At 40.8% G+C, this 19,064-nt stretch overlaps 1 protein-coding gene across 1 annotated transcript in view; it reads left to right on the top strand.

Moving 5' to 3' along the window:
* SLCO5A1 (solute carrier organic anion transporter family member 5A1) overlaps positions 1–19,064 on the top strand; it is a gene marked incomplete at its 5' end in the record, with an annotated part of 72,914 nt that continues 53,850 nt past the window's right edge. The window contains one exon of the mRNA XM_015652681.3: positions 1–622. Within this exon, the coding sequence (XP_015508167.1) occupies positions 1–622 (622 nt within the window). The remainder of the gene's footprint in view (positions 623–19,064) is intronic.

Here is a 19,064-nt window from a genome sequence, read left to right as displayed (position 1 = left end):
CCCCCGCTGCTGCTGCCGCCGCCGCCGCCGGCGCTGCTGCTGGCGGGCCCCCCGGGCAGAGCGTGCCTGCGGGCAGTGCTGGCGGATTCGCGCTTCTTCCTGGTGTGCATGTGCTTCCTGACCTTCATCCAGTCCCTCATGGTCTCCGGCTACCTGAGCAGCGTCATCACCACCATCGAGCGGAGATACAGCCTCAAGAGCTCGGAGTCGGGGCTGCTGGTCAGCTGCTTCGACATCGGGAGTCTGGTGGTGGTGGTCTTCATCAGCTACTTCGGGGGTCGCGGGCGGAGGCCGCTCTGGCTGGCAGTAGGGGGGCTTTTCATCGCCCTGGGCGCTGCGCTCTTCTCCTTACCTCACTTCATCTCTCCGCCGTACCAGATCCAGGAACTGAACTCCTCCGTCAGTAACGAGGGCTTGTGCGTGGCTGGCAATGGCACTGCCAAAGAGCAGTGGGACTCGTCGGCCTGCTTCAAGGACACCGGCGGAAATGACCACTCTCTCTATGTAGCTTTATTCATTTGTGCCCAAATCCTCATTGGCATGGGCTCGACACCCATCTATACCTTGGGACCAACCTACTTAGATGACAATGTCAAGAAAGAAAACGCCTCGCTTTACCTAGGTAAGGCAACTTAAGTACCTGGGTACTTAGAATGCTGAACCCCAGGTCTCTCTGAGGGGCCAGTTACAGGCCAGTTACAGGTCCCTGCCTTAGTCCCGCTGAACAACATCTGTGCTGAATTTTCCTTTTCAAATGACCTTTTGAAGTACAATTGCCATGCTTGCCTGTTTTAAAATGTTTTGTGGCATGGTGAACAGTAGTAACTGGTGTAACTAACACAGTGTGCCTGAAAGCAGTTGTACTCACACCATCTTGCACGGGTAATGGAACAACAGAGAAAGTCGTCTTCTCTAATGCTATTCAGCATTTTTGGCAGTATCTGGTCATTTTTGCAGAAAGCAGTGTTAAAATTTGCTGTGCCCTTTCAAGTTTCTTTTTGCTAAGATAGAAACTTTATATTTCTAAATTCTGGTTGCTCTGCTTTTAGCCTAAAGTGTCTGTAAAGTTAATGTTCAGTAAGCACTTGGAGAGATTTTTGGCATGCTTCGTTTTACTTTTCTAGCATTCATTTGCTTTGAACTAGCAATGAATTTTGGCTGGCATTGATACATCATCTGGCATCTCAGAGTTAAAAACGCATCAATAAAGCAGCATGTAAAACCTTCAGGGCTGAGTTTGTTTAGGGCAGCTCAAGGAGCACAATGAAACGAGAGTCCGATCTGGACTTTTCAGCAGGTACTGACAAGGCTTCTTGATAGTTGTGTGATGGTGGGAAGAAAGGATGTCTCCGATAAATGGGTACTAAACTTTATTGGAGTTTGATCTTGATAGTTTGTGTAATGTGTAAGGAGATTAACTGCTCCCTGACTTTGCATTAGCACTTTACGTGCTTCTGTAAGAAATTAGCCTCATGTACCCCTTCAAATTCTTTTCAAATAAGGAGAGGCACTTAGGGGGCTGAGAGAGCCGTGAAAGGGATGCTCATCATTACCATTTGGAGTTCAATTTTCTTTGGCTTTGCCATGGAGATAGTAACTGCATGTAAAACACACATTTATGGAAGTTATATATTCATGGAGTGTGTGTGTAACTACTTTACTGAACAGAAGTCGTGATCCAGATCAGCGTTTTTATTCTTTTTGACCTGTTCTTTGGCAATTTGACTGTTCCCTGAACCGTTTTAAAGCCATGCACAGTCTGTGCAGTGTCTTGAAAAAGCCTGGGGCACTGCAGGTTTTTGGAAGGAGGGAGAGATACTCACTGCATTGCTAGTCTGCATTATGAAGTATTTGACAAAGTGTTTTTTCTCTCTCCTCCCATCTGAGAAAGGTTAAGTGGTATGGAAATTAAGATTAACCTAGCATCGACTTTATTGGCAGTATGGAAAAACAAAGCATCTTGTTAATCAGGTTACTAAATTGTAGTTTGGAACTTTTGCAAGTAGGTAATCTCACACAGTCCTCAAAACCGAAAAAAGGAAAGGAAATAGAAATGCTGTAGGTGAGGAATGAAGGGTAGAAGAGGTGAACGGTGAGAGATGTGGAAATCTTTATTCAGCAGAGGGGAAGGCAAGGTCAATTGGGGGAAATCCTCACTGTGCAGGAGAAACGATGCCTACCACTGATGCGCTTCTAGCACAGGAAATAGTAATGAAGTGACTCAGGTAACTTTAATTGCAGCAAAGTTAACAAAGGTAAAAGGCACCAGCAGCTGGGTAGACTCCATGTGACCCTGTGCCTGCCAGGCACTGAAGGCAGCTTTGATCTATACTGGGAGTACCTTTGTAGAGTCAAAATTCATTTTTAGTGATTCAGAACAAAGATGAGTACACCCAGCTACAGTGTACATGAAAAATTTATGCCTGTGATTTGATTGTGACCACAGGGAGAATTAAAAGGAACACAAAGTGTGTTCAAACATTGAATAAAATCTACTATTACCTCCATTCAGTATTGAAGCTACTCAGGGCTAGAAGCAATGTTGTCTGCTTTTGGAAATCTTGCTGTTATCTTTTTTAAATAGTGTGGAATTCTGAGGAAACTTTTAACTTGCTATTTGCCTCACTTTATATATAGACCAGTGACTTTTTGAGGGGCAGGAGTAAAATCTGAGGTTTTGGGGGAGAAAGAAAAAGAGCACTGTTTGGCATGTTCATGTGAGCAAACGTGTTTTTGTTGGATCTTCTCAATGTTTTGGAATGTTGCGTGTCCTTGAGGAGAGGGATTTGTGGGCAGCAGACAGCCCAGCCAGGTGCAGGGTTGGAATAGAAGTGGCCTGGGCATGGCTCTGCAGGCCTGCCACCTCACATCCTGTGTTACACAACACACGGTTCTCCAGGTGATGTGATTCTGTTACTCGGGAAAACTATGCAAGTGGTGTCAAAATGTAAAATGTATGTCTGTGTGTAGGCATGAGCTGACAAAAAGTCTTGGAGTGGGCTGTGGGACTTGAGGTTTTGAAAAGAGAATAAAACCCGGGGAAATGGATCCCAGTCACACCGACCCATGTGTTTTAGGGAGGACAGCTAATTCATTAAAAACATATCGTCCAACACAGAATGGAAGTCACTGTCATACTTGTTCATAATCTTGCTGGTATTGCATTCTATGTTTTTCTTCCCAAAGAAGAGAAATACACATTTGTGCACCTGATAAAAGATTCACTGAGCTTCAGAACTGATGAGCTTTTTGACCCTGCAAGTGTGCCCACTAATAGTAGGTCAGTAAAGCCCCCCTTGAGTATCACTAATCCTGATTCTGCAAAAACTCACCTTATGTGGCTGTGGAAGCTATCTTATTTATTTTCCAAGTTAATCCAGCTCAGGGCTCGAGTGGCGATAGCATATCCTCTTAAGTGTAGGCATGCAAGCTCAATGTGGACAGCTGTTTTAACATTCCTGGCTGGAAGTCCTCCTCTCAAAAAACATATTTGGTGCTTATACATAGTCTCTTGGCTGCCTACTCTTAAGTCCATCTGTCAGAATGGCACAGTGCCAGTTCACAAGGTGCTATGTCATTTTTAGTAGGACAAAGGTGCCAAGCAAGGATGTGTGTTTGGGCTGCCTGCATAGAAGTGTGGGAGCTCTTTTGTGGGATGTTTCTTCCTTGTGAAGCAGCGTCATCTCCGGGTCCTCCCACCCCTTAAGCTTGACAATACTTTGATGCCCTGATGCTAACTTTGAGAAATGTGTGACATCAGGCTTGAAAACAAGTCGTGGTTGTAACAGGTGCCTAGGAAATGTAAGAACTGGTTCCCTTAATCACAGATAATCCAAAAGGGAAGTTGCACACTATGTAAAAACTGGGCAGTCACTAAGTGGTCTTTGTCTTCTCCAAAGTCTCTCCCTTCTGTGCTCAGCTGTACTGTGACATACATGTCTGTTGTCAGCTGCCTGATGTGTGCACGCTCTTCTTTTAAGTATTTATCCAATTAAATTAATTGCAATTCAATTTGAAGTTGAGTTGGTCTTCCTGAGTCTTGTTTTGTACTCTTGATGGTGTTAGTGCTACTTGTCAAATTCTAGCACTTAAAACACTGTGATTTTTCTAAACACTGTGGGGTTTTTTGTAGGGATACAACAGTTTGTCTTGAATGTGAATTTGCCTTGTGATTATATCAGGATTTTTAAAAACAGTTCTTTAAGTGTGGCTCTTAGAAGTGGTATTAGTGATGTTATAGTGCCTGGATAACTTCTAAATATTTTTTTTTTGAAAGTGGATATTGTTATAAAAAATGAATTTACCCTAAAAATTCACAAGTACTGAGGCAGAATTAGGTTTTACAGAAATACTGCATTAATGAAAATATTCTAGCATTCAGGAAAGACTTTTACCAGTACCCCCCAAAATGACTAGTGAACAAATTGGTCATTGTGCTAAGGATGTTTTATTTCAGTTTCCAGAATACTATAGGCTGGTGAGGATATGATATGAGAAAAGTGTCTCAGTTTAATTTCATGGAGACTGTCCTTAGGTTTTGGAACAAACTGTAATTACAAAATGCAAAGGTAAAGGTTTAACAGATAATGGCTGAAAGCCAGGGAAGTAATTTTATAACCTGGGAAAAAAAACCATTTAGACAAGTTTCAAAAATATTTTGGACTCCTGCTTTGTTTTCATGAGGATTGTTTGTGGGTTGCTGTTTCTAGCATTAGGTAAACCATTTCATTGTGACTATATTCTGTCTGGAAAACACCTCCTTACCAATGTTTTGCAGGTGGATGTTCTGGGTACCCCTCATGTCTTTGTTACAGACTTCCCCACAGTCTTTATGTATGTATGTATGATGATTGTATTTATCGTATTTCTAGTTAAATCTACCCCTATATCCACATCCCACTTGAAAGGAGAGGGCAAGAGGGGTAGCTTCACATCAGAAACCCACCACCTTTCCTTGCTGGGTCCCAGGACATAGCTGAGCTGCAAACAAGCTAGATCTCTGTAACGTTCCATTGCTTGGATGTTGGGACAGGAAGGACTGGATTTTTGAGCTGCTTTGATCCATTTTGGTCTGGCTGCTTCTGGGTTTTTGGATGTCCCTGGGAGACAGGAACTGAAGCCTGCTAGGGGCATCAAGTCCTTCATTTGGATCCTACAAGGTCATTGAGGTTTTTTGAGAGAGTGTCAACTTTCTAGCTGAGCAGAAGGGACCATCTAGAAGCCGGGAAGTAGCTGTCCACCGTTTAATTTTATTCTCACCATTCAGCTTATGACCACTTTTGGTTTACTTTCGGAATATGCTTCCTGCTTCCTGATATCCAAAAAGGTTAGTTTCCTACAGGGTTTTCTCAACATCGATCCTTGCAGTTGGTAAACCCTACAGAAATAGTACATTTATTTTTAGAGCATGCCTGTGAGGAGGCAGATTTTTTGAATCAAAAATCGAGGCAAAAGGGTGTATTCACCAGTATTTTTTACTGCTTGCTTTATTTCCTTGTAAAGGGGGAGTGTGCCAAGCTTATTTCTCAAATACAAGATTTTAGTTTATCTGAGAGAGGGCTGTATCTTGTTTTATGTGAAGGCAAGCACTATGACTTGATCCATCAGCAGTCTGTTTTTGTACAGACCCCCTCTGCTCTGCAGTGCAGTGGCCTCACCTTGAGCACTGTGCAGTGTTGGGTACCTCAGTATAAAAAAGACATGACACTATTAAATAGAGAGCATCCAAAGGAGGGCGATGAAAATGGTGAAGGGCCTTGAGGGGAAGCCATATGAGAAGTGTCTGAGGTCACTGTGTCTGTTTAAGCCTGGAGAAAAGGAGGCTGAGGGGAGACATCATTGCAGTCTACAACTTTCTTGTGAGGGGAGGAGAAGGGGCAGGCACTGATCTCTCCTCTGTGGTTACGAGTGACAGGACCTGAGGGAATGGCCTGATACTATGTCAGGGGACATTTAGGTTGGATATTTAAACAAAAAGGGTTTTCACCCAGAGGATGGTTGGATGCTGAAATAGGCTCCCCAGGGAAGTGGTCACAGCCCCAGCCTCACAGAGTTCAAGAAGTGTTTGGACACTGCTCTCGGGCACATGGTGTGACTCTTGGGGATGGTCCTGTGCAGGGCTTCAAGTCGGACTTGATGACATTTGTGGGTCCCTTTCAACACAGCATATCCTGTGATTCCATGAAATGTGTGTGTGAAGCACACACTCGTTTTGTTTGCACACTCAGCTGGGCAGCACTAGCAGAAGGCTGAGCTCACTGTGCACTCAACTGGGCTAGGGAGCATTTTGGGATGCAGGTGAAGTGACTGCAGCTCTGTTTGTGCGTATGGATTATAGTGCTTTCTCCCACAGATGATTTAACACTCAGAGGGTGCAGTATTGTGCTTCTCTGGCACTCTGTAACATCCCTTTTTTGTTGTTAAAATGCTGATCAGGCAGCTGGCACAGTTCCTGCACAATTCTTAATAATTACTTACAGTATCACTGTGCAGTTTTATTGTCCTTTCCTATAACTGAGGAAATAGATAGATTTTACTTTTCTTCTTCACTTCAGTTTCCTACTCCATAGGTGGACTGATACTTCTTTTTCATACTGTAATACGAGATATCATTTTCTTAAGCAGTTAGTGAAGCTGTTTTCTTTTGTCCATTTAAGCAATGTGTACATACAATGAGTTCAGTGAAGAGTGGGGGGCAGCCTTTGCTCTGAAGTTTTCTGCCTGCAGGATTTAATGTCGTGAGTAATCTATCTTCACTTGCTGTGCCAGTGTCGTGTCCCTTAGGGATGCTTTCTGCATCTCTCCAGTTGTGTCCTTGCCATGAGCTATGGCATTGTTCACAAGCAGCTGTATTGACAAAGCATCATTTCCAGTAAGTGGCAAAATGCACTTTGTCCTTCTTAGGAGCAAGAAGAGGCTTAGGCACATGCTTCCCTGATTGTCTCTTTCTCTTTGTATTAAAGGACAAAAACTGGGTTGGATCCAGGGTTCTGAAACTCACTGAATTCCCAAGCGCAGTTGTTTCCCTTGCTTAACATTTGTCAAAATGGTTAGCATTTTGTTTCTGAGGTTGACAGTGCCCTTTTCACCCACTTGAGCTTGGGAATAGTGTTTTCTTGGAGAGCGAGTGGCTCCCTTCTCTGTCAAGCTCTGCTGCTGGGTTGGTTTGTGCAGACAAGTGTTTCCACCTGCCGTGGTCCCGGAGCAGCTTGGAAACCTAGACATGAAAGTGGCCTTTAAGTAACAGCTTGTTTGTAGCTTTTGCCAGGAACTGAAGGCTTGGGATCTAGTGTCTGATTACTTGGGGGCTGGAAACTTTAGCTGTCTGCTGGATACCCCGACTGTTTTCTAAAGGGTCACTGTAACGACTCCTGTTGCAGGTGGATTAGAGATGCTTTGTGTTCCATCCATTTTCCCTTAACTTTCATTCAGTGGCTGCCTCACCTGGGAGGACTTAATTGCTGTGAAAGTGCTTATGCAGTCAAAAGAGAGGAGACTGGATTTCTTTGTACTGTCATTCAAAGACACATGGGTTCCTGTCTTGGTTGTGCACAAAATACAATTTTATAAATGAGTCTCAGGCTTCTGCTTCATCCTAAAGGCCAGCATCGAAAAAATCAGATTTTTAAAATAGATGAATGGCATTTATCTATGGTTTTTAAAAGAACAGAAAACAAACTCAATCATATTAAACTTTCATGCTCTCGTATTAATCCTACAAAGTCTTTTTTACCCTGATAGCGCTTTTAAAACCCTTGCTGCTTTGTGAAAAATGAATTAAGTTTTCCTTTTCGGTTGTTTTTACATGCCTTTCCTATTTATGTTGAAAACGGTTGAGAAGCCACCATGCAAAAAATGGCACATACTTCAGCTGGTTTCCTCTGGCAGTTTTTGCCACTCTTGACTGAAAGGTCAAAGTAAGCAGCAGCTCTGACTTGGCTGCTGCTGGATGGGGCAGTGCCACATGGACTCCGAGGGCAGGGCAAGCTGGTCGCCTGTCTGCCTGTGAATCGTCACCAGAGCTGTCAGATTTTCAGCTCCCATGTCCAAGGGTGTCTCTGCACCCCCCACAGCAGCTACAGGGATGCTGGAACTTACTAGGGCTGTCATCAGAAAGCTTGGAAATGGCACAATTGGAAGAGGGAGCAAACTGCTGGCTTTCTGATTCCTGGTGTCAATGCTTTTATTCAAGCACCTTGGTTCTTTCACCTCAACTCAGTTGGACAGTGTGGACACATGGGCTGGAGCTAGCAAACTTACGGCAGCAGACAGCTCTGCAGTGTGCATGCAGGCTGATTTCACCTGAGTCAGCCAAATCTATACTCCAACTCCTTCCAAGTGCCCAGAAAAAATAGGACATTTCCTGTGATGGGAACAAATATATCAGTGCTCAGCAGCATGGAGATGTATGGGCTCTGCCCTGCTCTGCTGCTGAACAGTTTGGGCATCTGTTGTGCTGTCACAAGGCCAGAAATGTAGACACTGCCAGCATTAACGAGAGAGCTAACGAACCTGGGGCTTTCAACTGCTCTTCTTTTCTGCCACAAGGAATTTGTTCTTACCTGAGAAATCAGGAAGTGCAGACACAGAAATTTGAGTGTTACTTTATGCTGCCATTAGACCCGATAATCTAATCAGAAAATATTAACTCTCATGTAGGTAAACAGCTTACTTGGCAGAAAAGACAAATCACACCAGTGAAAAACATCATGCTCTGGTATGAATTACATTTTATGGTGAGTTAGAAGGAGATTCAGTCAGAAAAAAAAAGTGTGTATTTTTCCTTGTAATTTGAACAAGCAGGTAGATGAATTGTGTCACGTGAAGTGCTTGCAAAGCAGTACTGCATGCCCACTAATTGTAAGCTCCTGTGCTGTTCATCTTTGATACTCTTCCTCATTTTCAATACAGGTTTCTTTTCAACAGCTTGCTTCCTTCTCATTAGCTTGCCAGGATATTTTTTTTAGTGCTTCCACTTCTTTCCTTGTTTATATTGACATTAAAACTTTACTTACATTGCACCATGCACAGTAGGACCTCAATCTGGTGCTTGCCCTCTGCACCTTTTATCTTTGATGTTTACTGGATTACAATGAAATCCTCAAGAGTGTCTCAGCAGTGATTTTTTAAAAATCCAGCTGCTCTGAAGCTGGTCTAAAATCAGCTACCAGCTTTTCAGTTTTTGAATTTAGAAATCTTCTGTAAATTAGCAACACCTTTCCATATTTACCTGTTTTCAGTCAACTTCTTTGAAGTGACAAAAATTTGAAGCAAATCCTGGCAGGGTTCCCCTGTAATTATACCCTTTTCTTTCTGTATTAATTAAGCTATCCTCTAGAGTCAGAGTATTTCGGATAATGCATATATTAGCTGAGTGTATCTTCTGATACCTTGTGATTTGCTCTTTTATACTTAAGTTGTAGTTTACTCAACTGTTCTGGATTTCTTCACAGCTGTTTACTTCAGGTGCCACGTAGGCACTGAACAGTGCTGTTGTGCTCCTAAAGTCAGGTGCTTTCAAAGATATCTTGGTTCCTGCTTCTCTGTTTTTCATTCTCTGCTTCGATTAAAATCTGAATACCCGACCTCCCCAGATGTGATTTCAAGTATTTCATTTCAAGTAATTTCATTTTTGTAGATAATCCAAAGTAGACAGGGAAATAGCTGTGAGCTCTGCTGTGGCGGCTGCTAACCTGTGTTTACTTAAAGAGAATGTATCAAGCGAGCCACATTTGCATATACAAATATCTAAAGGAAATACTCTGAAAGATGTTACCTGACATTGTTGTGTGTTAAGCTCTTCCTGTACTTGAAGAGAAATTGCTGTATTCAGCTGAGCTGTTAGCTCAGTAGATGTTGCTTTGTATAAGAGCTGAAAACACTATCTTTTCCATCAGAGGTTCCAAAGGAATTAGCTCACAGGCTCAGTGGTCACAAACCCATGTGAAATTCATGAGCAGAGTAACCTGTGGATGCTGGTTAGGTGGGAACTTACAGCTGAAAAAGCTCCAGGGAAAGTGAAGGAGAAGAAGAAGGGCTGGAGATGCTGCTTTAAGTGTCTGTACAGGAAAGTACCTAAAAGGCTGGGGAGTTTTGGCAATGCACAGAATAGAGAAGCTTTGTACCTGCCATGCTTTCCTTCCTCACAGGAGGGAAATTTCCACTTTTGCCCTAAGTGCCTCTCCATGCCATTCCTTGGTGCCATTTCAGTAGCTGGAGTTTGAAAAGTAGTAGCAAAATAGTTTTTAATTTTGTGATTTTTTTTAATCTAAATTTATGTTTCTGCTCATTAATTCATCCCAGTGAGGGAAAAAGAGATTTAATGCGGAGTGTAACTTTCTAGAGTGCAGATAGTTTCAGCAATAATCCTCCAGTTTATAAAAAGTAAAAAAATTGTTGCATAATAATAGTCTGTAATTGTTGTAAATATGATGGGCAGTATATATCAACTTGATTTAATACAGCTGTCTAGTGACAGAAATAGTGAAGGTATCCCTAGGGAATTTTTATAGTCACAGGAGAAAATAGCACATGAGCTTTTTGAGTCTGCAGTGTAGTAGTGCTGATGCACATCAATGTAGGCATTTATCTGGTAAGTTACATAATTGGCCTAAAATAAGAATTTAAAAAACTTTTTCTTCTGCTAATAGCATGACCTAGAGAAAGAAAGGGATTTTGGGGTTATCTCAAACAAATAACGTAGTTTGTTACCACATCTGCATTGTGTTGCTGGAGGAATATTAGTCCTGTTAAACAGTGGGAGTAAAAAGACTGAACTCAGCACTGCATCATTGTAATAAAATGCTGTACTGTAAATAATTTTTCAAAAGCATAGCTGAGGACTGATTTGATGCTTGAAGGAAGAGCTGTACTCTCAATTATAGTTCCTAAGTAGCTATTGCACTATTTTGATACATATTCTATATAGTCATTGACCTCAGTGACTGAACAGTTTAATGAGATTGTGATTAAAATGTCGAGGATAGAGCTGGCTGGAGTGAATTTCTTTGACTGCAGAAGCAAAGTAGGCAATAGAATCCACGTGTTTACTCCTATGCCTTTTCCAGAACCTCTGTGAGGGGGAGATGGGTGCTTCTCAAGAGTGCCCTCTGCATTTAGGAGTACCTCTGTGACTGAACCTATGGAGAAGTATTTAAAAAAAGACCTTTCCTCATTAGCTTTTGCTTCTTGTCTCACTTGATGTTTGTTAGCAATTGATTTCTGCTTAGATGGGGTCACTATTGCTCTTACTGAGTTTATGGTTAATTGCACTAGCTTTGGACACTCAGAAGCAAGTAGGACACAGACAACAAGTAGGGATGCATGTGGCCTTGAAAAGCAGAATAAAAAGAGTGGTTAAGGCTACTGCCTCCATGCATTTGTGGTAATTAAAAGAAGATCAGCCTTCTATGATAAATGAGGTAAAATGATGCCCTAATATTCGCCAGGCCAGCTAATGGGAAAGAACTTCAAAAGAGCTTTTAAGCCCAGTGAGTCAGAAGCCTTGGGTACATACATGCCTTCTCATTCAATTAACCAGAGAAAAATGGAGGAATGTATGAACTAACATAATTTTAAGAGTTCCTACACTGTCATTAGAGCAGCTATTACTCTTTTCTGTAACTAATAATAAAGTCTAAGTATTTGGATGGGGTGAAAGAGAGCTGTGTATCATCACATAGTTCTATAATTAACTTCCTTTCATGCTTATTCCTTTCTTCATACTCCCCTGCATCCCCACACTCCAGATTTAAATCCTACAGAAATAGGAGCTTAGCATGGGTCTGATGCAGTGCCACGCTTTCAAGAAAACTCCATGTTTTTATTCTCACATTTAGATTGTGTGTTTATAATTACCTTGAGTGTTACGGGGACTGAGGAAGGGATCTATCACGTGTTGTAGTTTTAGGATATATGAGAAATAACATCTCATGGTTTGTCCAAGTTGGCATACTGAAATCTTTTACCAACTGCTGAGCCAAGGTTGACCATATTCCTCTAGGAAAAGTAGATGTAACTGGTAGAGACAGTGAGAGGACTGATGAGTGGTAGAAGAGTTTGATAGCCGTAAGGTTTATATTAGCAGGTAAGTATCCTACACTATGAGCCAGCAGCTTTTAGTTTGGATTGTGCCTGACAGGGAAAAAAGTGCAGTATATTAGGAATGTACTACATTTCCCTTGTCTAGTTCAATATGATGCTCACATCAATTATTTTGTGGTCTGAGCATTAGGATTTCTCCAAAATTAAACTGTGGGGCTAAGCAGCTCTTCCAGTGCTGGATTTGTCCGTTTTCATGGCCTTTTTGGAGATATTAGAAGAATTCTTAGCATAGCATAAGAAAAGAATAGTTAATGTAACCCTTGTGACTGTGTCAGAGAGTCACTGGATGCTCTTAGCACTGCTGTCTACTGCTTTTCTGTTGAATCTGGATAGAGAGTTTGAGGAGCAACATGGTTATTTTTATGTGCAGGGGGCCAAGAAATTATACAATTCTGCCCTTAATTTAGTCTGTGTTGCATTCCTATTAAAAAGACTTCTTGACTTTTTTGCTTTTTTCCACTAATTTTCTTGAGTAACAAAATGGTATGGAGCACAGGAAACTGACAGCTGGCGGTTTTCTGATGTGGGAGATTTGACTTGAAGAATATGTGTGGGTGTGATACAACCCCTTGGTGATGTGCTGTATACTCTTGTTATACATTGTGCCAAAATAGACAGTAATCCTCTTATGTGGGATTGTCAAGTAAGTAATAATAGAGCACAAGTCAGTGCCATCATTTCCAAGATTTTTTTTGATAAACATAATTGTTATTCATATCTCTTAGATTCTTTACTTCTTCATCTTTATATTAAAGAAGTTCTTCCAAGTCCTGCAAATGTTATGTTTTACAACAGTGATGTCAGCTGCTATCAAGACTTATTTTTTATCTTTCTAATTGATGTTCTTGCTTTTAAAAAGGCCACAGAGATTGTGAGTTTTGTAATTCAGCTCATTTCCCAATGTGAAAACTACAGATGAAGAAAAATTTGAAGATCATTTTGTCTGCGTAAAACATTTCAATTGTTTTACAAGGAACCCTGAAAAGATCTGAAGCAATCAGAGTTACTGTCTGCAGGCTGTTCAACCCATTTAGAAAACATGAAGTTGGCTGCTCTGCAGCAGGGCAGACAAGATAAGTTGTGCTGGAGGAGAGAAGCAATTAGCTCGACAGCAAGCACAGTCAGAGCAGAAAGGGAGGTCTGGAGGCGTTTAATTAATACTAATGCTTTTGTGCTTAGGAGGACCAGAGTTCTGGTGGGTTACTGCTGCCTTGCTCTTGTGGTTCTCAAATCTGGCATCTAATGAACATTAGATTTAGTAAAGCTTTCCAGAAAAGTTAATAAATTAAAACTAACTGTGGCACATTTCCCCGAAGGTAATGAGGTACACCTGATACTGAGTGGGAGCAGGGTCTGATCTGTGAAGCTTTTTCATTTTTAAACAGATAACAAGGCCTCTTGGGATTTTTGTACTACATTTGTTTAAGTAATCTGAAATAATGGAAAGGCATGTCGTTTATTAAACATTTTTCAAGCCACCAAACCAATTAGGGAGAAATAACCCTTTTTTTTTTTTCCATTATGAAAACAGTTTTGGGCAGGTATCATTTTTATTAATCTGAGTTTGATGGCAAAACCACTTTTCATGGAAAAATGTTTAGCCATCAGTATGTACTTGCATAGCTTGACATTTTGAGATGAATTTTGCTATTCTCAATTTTTTATTCATTTCAACTTCCATTCATTCTTGAATACAAAGAAGTTGTATTTAAGAAGTTCAAAGTTCTCTGCATTGCCTGAAAATACAAGTAAAATCCCATTTGGTTGAAGGTCACCTCTCTATGTAATTCTTGCTTCTGTTTTCTTCTAGTACATCATTCAAGACATACCTAGACTCCAGCATGCCGGAGAGGATTACTTTTTCCATTTGCTCCTTATGAGAGTACCAGCTCTGTGGCTTCAGGCTTACGTGTTTTTATATTTATAAATGTTTCACTGATGGGTTTCAGCAGTGTGTGTTAATAGAAGGATGATCTATATGATGATTTACTCTCTGTGCAGGAGCACCAATATAATCCAGTTTGAGTTGTAATCTACAAACTAGTTTTGGTTAGATATTGTCTTTGTTTAAATATCCCTGTGCCATCATCTTCTGTTAATGGTTATCTGTATAAACAGCTTTATTATTCCATTTTGGGAGCAAACTTCCATATCACATTGCAGTTAATACAGTGTTTTATCACACTAATTGCCTGTTAGTGCAGTTTTTGTGTGATTAAAGTATTCTTATTGCACATTACTGTATCGCCCAAGACATGCATAACAAGATAATTAATCTATACTGTCTCCAAGGAATAAGTGAAAAGTACTGGATGAGGGTCATGGCTTTTGATAATTATTTATGTTACAGGAAGAAAGCTGAACAGAAATGCTTGGGATTTTCCCATTTTGATGGATTTTTAAGTGCATAGCTTTTTGTCTCCTTTGTCTTCCGTGACTCTCCAGCTGAATGTTGTTACTGCTGAGGTAATTGCTTACATGGTACATAGAATCACAGAATCATTTTGATTGGAAAAGAAAGACCTTTAAGATCATTGAGTCCAACCTTAGCCGAGTGTTGCAGTGCTAACTTGAATTGGATCTGGAGGCTGTTTTCCTTGAGGGCTGTCCCTTGGCTTTTGTAAGCAGCAGATGTGTTTCTGTGTGATGTGCTGCCTGGAATTGGGTCTTTGACCCCACTGCTCTTTCCCTGTGCTGTGGGTGCCGGCTGCTGCCCTTCAGCGCTGGCTTCAAGGGTTTTGTGACTGGCATGGGGCACACCTCCAGCTGCTCTGACATGGCTGGCAGGGCCAGGTTCATGCCAGGTCTGCAATTTGCCTGTGTCTGCCAAATTTCATGGGATGGAGGGGGACAGCCAGGGCAGCCAGGGAGCAGGTGGCTCTCGGAACCACCCGGGGCAGCAGCCTGCACACCTCGGGGTGGAATCTCACACAGCATCTGAGCCACAGAAGAGACAGCTGCCACAAACATCTGGATTTTTAACAACTGCCTGAAACTTTCATTCCTTCAGTCAGAGACTTTCTTGAAATGAGAGGTGTTTAGCCAAATAGCTGATGTATTTTTAGTATTTTGGAGGAGAAGCTTTTTCTTTAATATATTTGGAACGATGACTTCCTCATTGCACATTTTTCAGTGGAGTATTTTCTCTAGAGGTTTTTTTCCTCTCCATTTTTGCGACTGTTTGAAACTCCCACAGTGTAGCTAACAGTTTTATTATCCATTGATAAGCTTCTTACACACTTGTAAATACAAATTTTCAGGGTTATGCTGTAATGAATTGTAATACATTATTCATAAATGTTGTGCTTGTGTAGAACAGAGGCTAAATATAAAAGCCATTTGATCTTACACAGTATTAAGTATTGAAAATGAATGATAAAGTGATAAATGAAGAAGATATAGTAGGGATTGGTCACCCCTGATAATAGACATGTTCCCTTTCTTTCCTTTGCAGTAGGAGTTTCTCTCCCTGCATTTTGAACAGACAACCAGACATCTTCCTATGTTCCTGCCAAACTTGTTCTCCTTTACTTCAGACATATCATTTTCTTTTCATAAAACCAGGAGAAATTATATTCATGCTAAAGTGTTTGAGAAGCACATAGGGAGATGGATGTTACAATCCAATAAAGTATTTCTTGTGATTCCAGATACTTTATTTTTACAATCAAAGGTCAAAGAATTTTAATTTACAAATGAATAGAATAGGAAGACAGAGTAATGCATTCTGTTTTTTAGAAATGGCAGTAAATGGAAGTAGGTGATCATGCAGAAGTGTTAGTTGAAAAAGCTGCGTGAAACCAAAAGGCAGGATACCGCCACATACCAGTGCTGAAGGGAGCTGGTGTTGAACCTCACCAGTGGGGAAGGGCTTGTTTTCAAGCCTGGCTTTTCTTTCTCCTCATAAATAAGGCTAATGAGTCTCTGCAGAGATCACTACCTCCACTGTTGCAGGGCTACCTGTGCATGTGCTTTTAGCTTGGTTTTATTTTATTTATTATAAATACAGGCGGGAGAATAACTCCTTTCTTTAAGATTAAGGCTTGATTGTTTGGCCTTCCTTACCTTTTCCCTGAAGAGAGATACCTGAAGTTGGAGCATTTGAGCGATGACATCCTTGGCCTGTGGAGGTCCTCTGGGAAGCTGTGCAGTGGTACCAGTGAAGGGCTTTGGAAAGAAAATTAAACCAGTCAATAGTAATAGCTAAGGTATTTTAGAATTGTTGCAAGTATTTGTTTCCTAGAAGAAAATCTCTACAGAAATGGAAGACGCCTATTTTTTATTTTCCTTTTGAGTGGAGTCAAGTAGCAACAGTAAACATAGGACATAAAACATATGACTCGGGTGAGCTTAGTGAAAATCTAGGTGCTAAATAGTTCCACTAGTCACTGCTCTTATTGTCCATCTAAGAGTCTTCAGGATATTCCTGAAACTGGGCAATAAGGAGGAAAAGGCTTTTTTCTAATTTTGTTTATTCCTGTGACAATCTGAAGACATTTCACTGATTTCTGTGGGTTTTTTTCCTGAATCACATCATGGTGTACTCTAAGCTATTTTCTTTTAAAACTATGCAAATAATTTCTTTAATGCATCTTCTGAGTCAGTTCTATAATTGAAGCATTACATATATTCTGTGGTTTTATGGAAACAAACAAAATTACTGTGTCAAATAAAATAATTTCTCTATGGACATTTGTAAAGGTACGACAGAAATGAATGGACGTATTCACAAAAAATGTCTAGGAAAGTCAGTGTCTATCAGCTGTGTGCTAAATATCCTGGGGAGAAAAGTCTGAATTGTTCCTCCATTGGAAAAAGAGGTGCATGCTGTTAGAGGTACCTGCACAGTTTTACAGGTATGAAACTGAAAAGTAACATTTTAGTTTGGTACGAATTCGTTTAGCTACGAATAAGTCTCTGATTGTGCTGCGGCATCTCTGCTGGTGTTGTTGCTGCACTGTGTTGATCTTTCAGTTGCTGATCTTTTCCCAACAGTTTTAGTGTTTGAAAAGCATAATGCTGTGTTACTATCATTTATCTGTCCTGAAAGAAACGTTTGCCTGAGTAGTTTATTTTATGAGTTAGCAGATGGTGATTTAAATGTGCTTGAACCAGCAAGAGCCTTGGTTCTCTAAGCGTGTATCTGGTTTAGAACATCTCCAGAGAGTACTTAGAAAGTTATGAGCAAAGTAGCTATGGTGTTTGGAAGCACAAATGGAGCAGCCATGATAGGTTTTGGGGGTTAGAATTGGCCTCTAGGTAAGGACATGTTACTTTAGTGTAGGCATGCAGCAGGTGAGCTGCTTGGTGAAAAAGGAAACTACTGTGAGAGATCTCAAAGCTGAATTTACTGTGCCATGTTTTCAGTGTTTTGAGCCCTGTGTTCTGTGTATAAGTGTTACATTGATACACTTCATAAAAGCAGCTGAAGAACTTCACCTGCATAAGAGGTTACAGTAGGTGAAGGTCTGTGTTTCTCAGAAGTTCTGCAAAGACCCTTTTTTAACTTGTTTTTTCTGAGCCATTTGTGGTCTGAACATAGTGTCAACAGTGATGGCAGAAGTAGACTTGTAATCTTGGGATGTTTTTAAAAATTTATTAGATATGCAATTTGGATTAGGGATAGGTATGTGTCAGATACAATTATCTGTGTAATGATATAAACATATGGATCTAAACATGTTCTTTTACCATATATAAATAATTTATACAACAGTTTTAGTTCAAGGGAATGTGATGGAGAGATATTTGTTCTTGTGGCAATTTTTTACTGTAGATTGTGTTTTTATGTGCAGAATTTGTTAGAAGCAAGTATGATTTAAACAGTGATTGAAAATTTAAGAGCCTTCTTGCTTTTAACTTTCACATTATATGTCTCTTGTACAATGACAACCAGTCATTTTACAGGAGAAACGATGGCTTGCACTGCATCCTCAAATCTGGGTGCTCTGTTGAAACTCAGTCTGCACCGTCATAAAGTATTCTCATGATTATATAGTTTCTTAAAATGATCACTACAATGGATAACAATTGCAGTTAGGTATAACATGCAGTATAGAATTGTGGTACATGCTTTATATTTGCTCTTTGGAGGAGTACTAGGTGTTTCAGTTTTTAGTGATGGGCATGATGAGCTGTGGGCTTCCACTTGTTATGTTGGCAAATTCATCAGTATGAATCTGAACATGTAGTTAAGGATCCAAGTGTGTGAAGACATGTCTCTTCTGTCACATGTTGTAGAAAACTCTCACAGAGTGGAAAGATGCCAGATCAATTTTCATTAAACTTGGAAAAGCTCTGACAGCCGCAGACACCACTGGTAACACTCGCAAACATGGTTATTCCAAGCAACTCCAGTATTGTTCCTTGAAGACCTCCCTGTAAATATCTCGCTCTCGCTCTCTCTCTCTCGCTCTCTCTCTCTCTCTCTGTCAGAATGATTTAATAACTGAAGTTAAAATTTCCCAAGGAGACTAAGGAAGTCAAGGGACCTGACTTTCAGTGAATTTCAGTGGGATTTAGGGCTCAAATTGAATTTTCTTTGCAAACATAAGATTAGAGTTACAACAAATTGCTTTTTTGTGGTAAATTGATTGAAAGCTGTGATAGTTTGCAGATTGTGTACATAAGTGTAATCTTCCAATTGGATCTTCCTAGTGTAAATAACTGAAAACATGTTTCCTATGAGAAGAGATGCAAACGGACAAAGATACTAGAAAGAAAAGGTCACTGAATTACTTGAGTGAGCCTGCCTGAGCAGTGTCTATGTGTTTAGTACCAGCTCCAGGTCAGATTTTCTGGGTGTCCTTGCTCTTTGGTTCTCTCAGAGTCACCGTGGCAGAGAGAGGTGCCCAAGGGTGGCTCAGGACAGCCTTGAGGTTCCTTGGCTGTTGCAGCCAGTACCGAGGCCACCACCCATGCTGGGACTGTCTCTGCTAAATCCTCAGCTGCCACATCTGTCA

This window comes from Parus major, chromosome 2, assembly GCF_001522545.3.
Source record: "Parus major isolate Abel chromosome 2, Parus_major1.1, whole genome shotgun sequence".
Lineage (NCBI taxonomy): Eukaryota > Metazoa > Chordata > Aves > Passeriformes > Paridae > Parus > Parus major.
Note: the sequence above shows the minus strand (reverse complement) of the source record. Positions and strands in the feature narration are given on the sequence as shown.